The following is a 10039-nucleotide window of genomic DNA, read 5'->3' as shown; positions in this document are numbered from 1 at the left end:
TAGTGCTGGACATAGAGAATATAGAGACTTGCTGTGACTCCTTTAGAGCCCAATTGAGATAATGGGGAAAATACATAGTCCAAGGAAAGATAACCTAATGACCAAACTCTGTTGTTCATCCTGGGCTGTCAAAATTACATGGAAAATAGAAGGGGCTCTTCATTTTAAACTTTGAGCAAAGTTTTGCTTCTATTTGCCCCCCAAACAGATAATTAGACAGACACTTGTAGTGAGGACACATACTGTTATATTGTTAGTTAGAGAAGGTTAAGTGTAGCAGATCTCACAGATCTCATGTGCTGGTAGGTTAAAGGGCTGCAATGATTAGTATGAAGAGTGCTACCTTACGTAAAGTGAATAACTTCCAACTTAGGTGCTGGCAAGATGAATGATATTAAGTATAGTTCTGTAGATACATTATTATTACCTCTTGTGTTGTCTCCAAAATCCATTATATGTAGCATTTTTAATGTCCCCATCCTCAGTTTCATCATATATACAATGACTGAATATAGCAATTGGTTGGATCATCAATCTTTCATTCAATATAAAATTTTATTTGTGTTTATTTCCAGACGTAATTTTTATCACATTAAAAGCCGTTTTATATAACAGGATGTTTGGGTTGGGCTAGATGCTCAGTCAGTGCATGGAAAAGTTTGACATGACACACACCCACTTGCTACTCCAGGAAACCCCTGCTTCCTGTTCTGGGGCAGCAGCAGCACAGAGCTCACTAATTCTTCCTCACCCTGTCAGGTTCACCTCACAGTGCAGAGTCCTAGAAAAGAAGAAGGTATTTTCCAACTAGAAAAAGAGCTCTAACATGTCATTCTGCAGTTTGCTGAAGGCAGTCGTGGCTTCATTGTGGCTAGGTAGGGATGGCTGTGGTGGGAGGAACTTCTCTAGGACCTAACATATGAGGTACAAGCAGTGTCTTATGACTTTGCGAAGGACGGTCACAAAGTACAAAAACAGTATTGCCTTGTCCTCCTCTACCACTTATCCCTTAACCTGCTGATTCTATCCTTCTCCCTTCAGGATCCAGTGTTGCCCAGAAGGTGACTCAAGCCCAACCAGCAATGTTGGTGCAGGAGAAGGAGACTGTAACCCTGAACTGCACGTATGACACTAAAGATGGAACTTATGGTCTGTTCTGGTACAAGCAACCCAGCAGTGGAGAGATGATTTTCCTCATTCGTCAAGAATCTTATAACCAGCAAAATGCAGCAGAAGGTCGCTACTCAGTGGACTTCCACAAAGCAACAAAATCCATCGACCTTGTCATCTCAGCTTCACAGCTGGGGGACTCAGCTGTGTATTTCTGTGCTCTGAATGAACCCACAGAGAGATGAGTTCTGGAAGGAGGTGTACAAAAACCCCAGGGCTCTGCTCAAGTCACTCAATTGATGTACAGATCAAGAGTGGATCACCATTACAGAGAGGAAGAGGCTTTGGCTGTGGCAGCACAGTGTAGAGTTAGAAGGAAGACACCCATTCTAAGAAAACACCTGTTGAGGTTCATAGACCTAGCAGAGAATTATCATTCACCAAAAACACTTTTACCCTTGAATCTGGCTTGAAATTGAACACGTGTTATTTCAACTGAGATTTTTATTTTTAGAATTTCCACAATAAATAATTTGCTATCTGGTGATTAGATTTAATTGGAAAAATTGGCTAATGAAGTTTAGAAACTCATGGCTGAAAAAAAATCAGTAAAAATATGTGTGAATTGTTGAATTTTTAGACAATTTTGTTCAATAGTATTTATTAAGAATACATTATTTTACAGCCATTGTTCTAAATAAGGCCTTGAAATCTCTCTACATGTTTACTCTCCTTTCTTATCATGTTGTTTCATGCTGCTTTATGGATTGGTTTGATTAGAGTGTTTGCTGTCAGTAAATAGTATTTTAGGGATTTCCCTCATAGAGATAAAAACCTCTTTATTTATATGAGAGCTAAACTTGCCAATAACAGTCTATTTGTTGATGATACTGGAATTCCCCAAATGTGGGATCTGAGTATTCATCCATCATAAATATAAACATAATTTACAAGGACAAACAATGTTGAAAACACTTTAGAGTTCATCTGGAAAAATAATCCATGTATCGATATAAAACCATTGTGGTAGTTCAAATATGCATTTTATTTTCTTTTTATTAAATTTAATACACATTATATAAAAATAGAGAATGGGGAAAAACAAAATTTCCACCTAGACAAAACCACAAATAAAATAATTCAATATTGAAAGTTTTCTTTCATCGTCAAATTTTACAAATAATTTTTAATTTTAATGATGTCACTGAGGAGTATAGAAAGCAATAATTGCAATGACCATCTAACTACATCAGATCTTAACATTTGTGACATTGGTTTCAGTTCAAGACTGTAAACATTTGTAATAAAGTTAAACCCCTGTAGTTTCCTAAACTTAAATTCCTTTCCATTTTTCAGACCCCAGAAAAAGTCAGTATCCTGAGTTTGGTAGTTATTACTCCCACGCATTTATATTACAGATAATTGTTAATCTTCAATGGTATAGAAAAAGTATTTGACAAAATCCAGCATCCATTCTTGATAAAAACTGTCTGTGAATTAGGAATCATATGGAAATTAGTTACCTTAATAAAAGGCATTTACAAAAAAATTCTAGATCTAGTGTAATACTTTATGGTGATAGACTGCATGCTTTTCCCTAACAGCAGGAATTTTTTGCTACCCTCACTTCTATTTGACATTGTACTGTATGTCCTAACTAGTGCAATAAAGGAAGAGGAAAAATTAAAGGCATATAGTGTGGAAAGGAAGAAGTGAAACTATCTTTATTTGCAGACAACATGATCCAAGGGATCATGTAGAAAATCCAAGGATATACAGAAAAGTTCCTAGAACTAATAAGTGAGTCTAACAAGGTTGCTGGGTAAAAGATCAATACAAAAACCAATTGTATTCCTACATACACACAATGAGAAATCAGAAATTGACATTAAAAAATATCATTTATGAAAGCATTAAAATATGAAATGCTTAGGGCTAACTTTTGCAAAAGATGTATACTACCTGTACACTTAAAACTACAAAACATTGCTAAGAGAAATGAAGACCTAAGGAAATGGAGAGATATAATGTGTTCATGAATTGAGACACTCAGTACTGTAAAGATGTCAATTCTCCCAAATTGATCAATAGATTCAACATAACAACAATAAAAATCCTGGCAGGCACTTTTATTAAAACTGTCAAGTTGATTCTAAAATTCTAATGACATGCAATATATCAAGAATAGTCAAAACTTCTTTGAAAAGAACAGCGAAGTTGGAGGGATAATGCCACCTCACTTCAAGCCATTTTATACAGAAATCAAGATGATGTGGTAAAATTAGAAAGATTAATGGCGCAGAATAGACCTTCCAGAAGTAGACCCACACATATATGGACAACTGATTTTTCACAAATGTGAAAAGGCAATTCAGTACTGAAAGAACAGTCTTTTCAACAAATAGCACTTGAGCATTTGTATGTCTATATCCAAAAAAATCAAACTTGATCCATATCTCATAACATATATAATTTACTCAAAATTTATCATGAATATAAATTTAAAACCTCATTCTCTGTAACTTCTAGAAAAGGACTGAAAAGAAAACCTTTGTGGTTTGAGTATGTAGAAGTTTCTTAAATATGACATTAAAATTATTCTTCACAGAAAAAATTGATAAACTGGATTTTATCAAAATTAAAAACTTCTGCTAGTAATAGACTCTGCCAATAGGTTGAGTAGACAAACTGCAGACTAGGAAAAATGTTTGCAAGTGATGTAGCTGATAAAGACTCTTCCAGATTATGTGACGAACACCTCAAAATTCAATTATAACAAGAAACAGCCAAATAAAAATGTGCAAAAGATTTGAAAAGGGATTTCAACAAAGGAAATACATGACTGGCAAATAGGCATATGAAAAGATGCTCCAGAACCTTAGCCTTAGGGGATGTGCAAATTAAACTCAATGATATTCAACCACTTACCTTTAGAGTAATGTTGGCTTATACTGCTGGTGGAAATATAAAATGATACGATCACTTTGGAAAACAATTAGCTGTTTCTTAAGAAGGTAAATATTTACTTTCTGTGTGATCCAGTCATTCCATTCCCAAGTCTTTAGCCAAGAGAGATGAAAGCATATTTCCATTCAAAAATGTGTATACAAATGTTCATAGTGCTTTATACACCAAACTGGATATAGACAAAGTGCATCAATAGGTAACTGGATAAGCAAATTGTTACATATATTTATAATGCAATATTACTCAGCAATACAAAGGAGTGAATCACTAGTAAACATCACACCATGGATGTATCTCAAAATAATTATGCTGAAAGATGCCAGGCATGAAAGAGTGTATACTGTATGATTCCATTTGTATAAAATTATAAAATGTGCAAATTAATATTTAGTGGTGCAGGTTGCCTAGGATTAGGGATGGGTGGTGGGGAATGGGTTGCGAGAAGGATTATAAAGGGACAAGAGGAAACTTTTGGGGTTAATGCATATGTTCCATTATCTTGATTGCCATGATGGTATCACCAGTGTAAATATATATCAAATCTTACAAGATTGTTCACTTTAAAATGTGCACTTTATGTCAATTACACCGCAATAAAGCCATTAAAAATATCTGGGCTCAGTGTAACAGATGTCTTCTGGTATGGCCTAAAAACAAAATGCTCTTCCACAGGTTTATATATATTTTTAATATAGACAACTTTCTGCATTCATGTGCTACACCTATACTGTTTGTTTTCAATCCAGCATCATCACAACCATATGTTTTATTTTCCTATGTAGATCAGAAGAGAATTCTATGACTTTTTTCCAGAATCCCTTTCTAACATGGTTCTGAGAAGATTCTGACAGTGTGATTTGGAAGGTGGAGAAGAAAGGGAAGGGATAGGTGAACCCGAAAATTATCAAGGCCTGAATGATTTACTTAGCCTTGATCTGGAACACTAATCACATGTTGACCCTGGACTCATGATATTCCTTGATTTTAATCTGTGGAAAAGTGAACTGCAGAAGCAGAATGACCTAAGCTCCATCCACGTGTCCAGGGATTCACGTTTACAGGGTCTCACAGAAGTATTTACCCTTCTCTGGAACTTCTTCCTCACAAACTTCAGAGGTTTTTGGTTTTCTTTAGTTTTGTTTTATAAACTAAACAGATATAAAAAGTGAGCTCAAACAGTGTTCATTTTTTCTACTGTTACTCACAGAAAAAAGACCTGGATTTTGTTTGTTTATTTTTTTATTAGAGAAGTTGTGAGTTTACAAAACAATCAAGCATAACATACAGGATTCACATGTATCACTCCACCACCAACACCTTGCATTGTTATGGACATTTGTTACAAACGATGAAAGAACATCATCATCATATTACTGCTAAGTGTAGTCCATAGCTTACATTTGGTATGTTTTTCCCATAAACTACCCGATTATTAGCACCATGTATTAGTATTGCATATTTATTACAGTTAATGAGAGAATGTTCTAATATTTATACTCTTTTTTTATTCATTTTTTAAAAATATTACATTCAAAAAATATGAAGTCCCATTCAACCCCACCGCCCCCACCCCCCATTCCCCCCACAGCAACACTCTCTCCCATCATCATGACACATCCATTGCATTTGGTAAGTACATCTCTGGGCATCGCTGCACCTCATGGTCAATGGTACACATCATAGCCCATACTCTCCCATGTTCCATCCAGTGGGCCCTGGGGGGATCTACAATGTCCTGTAATTGTCCGTGAAACACCACCCAGGACAACTCCAAGTCCCAAAAACGCCTCCACATCTCATCTCTTCCTCCCATTCCCCACACCCAGCAGCCACCATGGCCACTTTTCCCACACCAATGCCACATTTTCTCTGTGGACATTGGATAAGTTGTGTCTATTGCACATCTATATGTCAAGAGGGGGCTTAGATTCCACATGGATACTGGATGCAATCCTCCTGCTTTCAGTTGTAGGCACTCTAGGCTCCATGGTGTGGTGGTTGACATTCTTCAACTGCATGTTAGCGGAGTGGGGTAAGTCCAATAAATCAGAGTGTAGGAGTTGAAGTCTGTTGAGGTTCAGGGTGTGGCTATCGTATTGTCAGTCCAGAGATTTAAATCCCCTAGATATATCTTAAACCCCAGCACCAACTACAATTCCAGTAAAGTAGCATGAAAGTCTTGTGAAAAGAGATCCCATATGAATACAGTTCCATCACACAGAAACACCAGCTCCAAAGAAGGGCCCACTGACATGGCAGTGAACCCCATCTGCCATGACCATAGAACCCGTGGGTCTCTTTAGCCCTCAAAAGAACCAATACCTGGGGTTGTATCTACTTTATCTGTCTCTGAGACTCTGCTCAGGTGTGCATAAGGGCAATCCTTCTGACAACCTTCTGACTCTTTTTTAGAGACTCATAGCCATATAACCTCATTTGTCCTTTCCATTTCCCCCTTACTTTAGGTGAAACATCATTTTTAACTCCTGTTATTATATGTAGACAGGGATATTCTGCTGGTCCACGTTGAACCTTTAATTCAAGGTCATTTTCTAGTTGCATCATGAGCTGGTACTTGGTACTGATCCCTCGGTGCCCGGGAGGCTCATCCCCGGGTGTCATGTCCCACGCTGGGGAGAATGCATTACTTGTACATGCTGAGTTTGGCTTCGAGACTGGCCACATTTGAGTAACATGAAGGCTGTCAGGAGTAAACTCCCAGGCACAGTGCTGCTCTAGGCCTTGTTCTTATTTCAGGTGTATAGGCTCACAAGCATAGTCATTAGTATCAGGGGCTCACTGTTGGACCCTCATTCCTTCCTGGTTCTTACCGTTGCACCTGGGGGACTGCCGCTGCTCCCCTAGGGACCATGACAGAGCACCCCCAGCCAGGAACCCAGTACCCCCCCAATTGTTGTTTTTAATTATTTCCACTATGAGTATATCCAAACATTACCATGCACCCTGGACATATGCCCTGTATAACTCCCTGTCAACCATATATCGCCTGTCAATAACATCCCATACCAGTATTCGTCCACTGCCATTGTTGAACCACTCTGTGATCCAAAACTTCCTGAAAAGTGAAGCCCAGTATAATGTCAGGTTCCCTTACTAGTAAAATGGAATATAGCGATGAGTTTAAAGGTTAGATTTAGAATACGTATTGATTTGGAAAAACTCTACATCCTATATTTTTCTTTTCTTTTTTCCTAATTATTGAGTTTCTCTTCACAAGAGCCTTAGATCACAGTAATTCACATATACAATATACAGTACTCCCACACATCCACCATAAAACCTTTTCCCTTCCACAGCGATAATCTTATAACTTATTCATATCATATTTACTTAAACTGATGTACAGACTCTGAGACAATAGCTTTCAAACAAGGTGACATCTGTGCTTACATTGTGGTCTATACTTTAGGATAAACAGTTTTCTAAATTTTTAGTTATCCTATGTTTTACATTATGGTTTACATGATTAGTCTGTTGTACCCTATATATTTTTGGTGTAATATTACATGTTTTATATCCATCCTTGTGTACTCTCGTGAAACTCCTCTCTTACCCCCACATTTACCTTAGTTCCATCCATTCAACATCCAGTTTTCCCCTCCCCTTGGGGCCCACAGTGACAGTCAATCTCCATTTCCTGAGGAGCCACGTCCAGAGATACTTGCAACAGTGTTCAGGGCTTGACTTGCTCAACTGCCCTAATGCCTTGGGAGCCACCCTTTCTCTCGAGAGATACAGTTCCCTCTATTTGATGGCATTAGTCCTCCCAAGGATGTCGGTCCACCCCTACTCTCACTACTTGGGTCTCTACCCAATGGTACAACCCACCCTGGCAAAATGAGCATTCAGACATTCCCCAGGAGTCTGTCCCGCATCAGACCATCCCCTCCGAGCATCCTAAACAGGTAACCCTCCTAATTATATTTTGATACGATTTTCTCAGCATTTTACTCACAACCAACACCTAACACTTTCCTATGTTCGTATGTTGCCCTTCCCCCCCCCCCAATTTTTTGGGCAATATTACCCATCCGCCCATCCCCAGCCCCCCTAAAACCTGCAAAGCCCCACCCAAAGGCAACCCCTTGTCCCCATTTTATCTCTTCTTTGTGCTCATACTTACGCCAGCTCATCATAGATTCCACCCCTGCAGACGTCGGCTCACATCCTTCCTCCAACCCCCGATTTCCTGTAAGCCTATCTTCCAGTCTCTAGCTCTCTGAGGCAGCTTGCTTATTTCATATCATTGAGGTCATGTAGTATTTGTCCTTCAATGCCTGGGTTGCTTCACTCAACATAAAGTTCTCAAGATTCATCCATATTATCACATGTGTTTGTAGTGTATTTGTTCTTACAGCCGAATAATATTCCATTGTATGTATATACCACATTTTATTGATCCACTCATCTGTTGATGGGCATTTGGGTTGATTCCAACTTTTGGCAATAGTGAACAATGCTGCTATGAACATTGGTGCACATATATCAGTTTGTGTCCTTGTTTTCAGTTCTGCTGGGTATATACCCAGCAGTGGTATTGCTGGGTCATATGGCAAATCTATGGTTAGTTTTTTGACAAACCGCCAAACTATCCTCCAGAATGGTTGGATCCTTCTGCATTCCCACCAGCAGTGGATGAGTGTTCCCATTTCTTCACATCCTCTCCAGCATTTGTATTCTTCTGTTTTTTTTCATAGCTGCCAATCTTATGGGAGTAAGATGGTATCTCATTGTAGTTTTGATTTGCATTTCCCTGATAGCTAGAGATTTGGAGTATTTTTTCATGTGCTTTTTAGCCATTTGTATTTCTTCTTTGGAGAAGTGTCTGTTTAAATCTTTTTCCCATTTTTAAAATGGGTTGTTTATCTTTTTATTTTCAAGATATATGAGTTCTTTATATATGCAAGTTATAAGTCTCCTATCAGATATATGGTTGCCGAATATTTTCTCCTGTTGTGTGGGTTCCCTTTTTACTTTCTTGACAAACTCCTTTGAGGTGCAGAAGGCTTTAATTTTGAGGAAGTCCCATTTATCTATTTGTTCTTTTGCTGCTCGTGCTTTTGGTGTGATATTCATGAAGCCATTTCCTATTACAAGGTCCTGTAGATGTTTCCCTACACTGCTTTCCAAGGTCTTTATGGTCTTGGCTCTTATATTTAGGTCTTTGATCCATCTTGAGTTGATCTTTGTATAAGGTGTGAGATGGTAATCCTCTTTCATTCTTCTACATATGGATATCCAGTTCTCCAGGCACCATTTGTTGAATAGGCCATTTTCTCCCAGTTGAGAGGGTTTGGTGGCTTTATCGAATATTATATGGCTATATATATGAGGTTCTATATCAGAACTTTCAATTCGATTCCATTGGTCTGTGTGTCTCTCCTTATGCCAATACCATGCTGTTTTCACTACTGTAGCTTTGTAGTATGTTTTGAAGTTAGGTAGTGTGATTCCTCCAATTTCACTTTTCTTTTTCAATATGTCTTTGGCTATTCAAGGCCTCTTTCCTTTCCAGATAAATTTCATAGTTAGTTTTTCTAGTTCCTTAAAGAAGGCTGTGTTGATTTTTATTGGGATTGCATTGAATGTGTAGATCAGTTTGGGTAGGATAGACATCTTAATAATATTTAGTCTTCCTATCCATGAACAAGGAATATTCTTCCATTTACTTAGGTCTTCTTTGATTTCCTTGAACAGTCTTGTATAGTTCTCAGTGTATAAGATTTTTACATCTTTAGTTAAATTTATTCCTAAATATTTGATTTTTTTATTTACTATTATGAATGGTATACGTTTCTTGATTTCCTCCTGATCTTGCTCATTATTGGTGTACAGAAATGCCACTGATTTTTGCGCACTGATCTTATAACCTGCAACTTTACTAAACTCATTTATGAGTTCTAGAAGCTTTGTTGTAAACCTCTCAGGGTTTTCTATGTAT

At 37.8% G+C, this 10039-nt stretch overlaps 1 gene segment (V, D, J or C); it reads left to right on the top strand.

The window, feature by feature from the left end:
- The first annotated feature begins 759 nt into the window (after nucleotides 1–759).
- On the top strand, nucleotides 760–1450 carry LOC101438348 (T cell receptor alpha variable 14/delta variable 4-like). The segment is given in 2 exon segments: nucleotides 760–875; nucleotides 1042–1450. Coding segments are annotated over 2 exon segments (363 nt in total).
- The last annotated feature ends 8589 nt before the right edge of the window (nucleotides 1451–10039 follow it).

This window comes from Dasypus novemcinctus, chromosome 3 (assembly GCF_030445035.2).
Source record: "Dasypus novemcinctus isolate mDasNov1 chromosome 3, mDasNov1.1.hap2, whole genome shotgun sequence".
Taxonomy (NCBI): Eukaryota; Metazoa; Chordata; class Mammalia; order Cingulata; family Dasypodidae; genus Dasypus; species Dasypus novemcinctus.
Note: the sequence above shows the minus strand (reverse complement) of the source record. Positions and strands in the feature narration are given on the sequence as shown.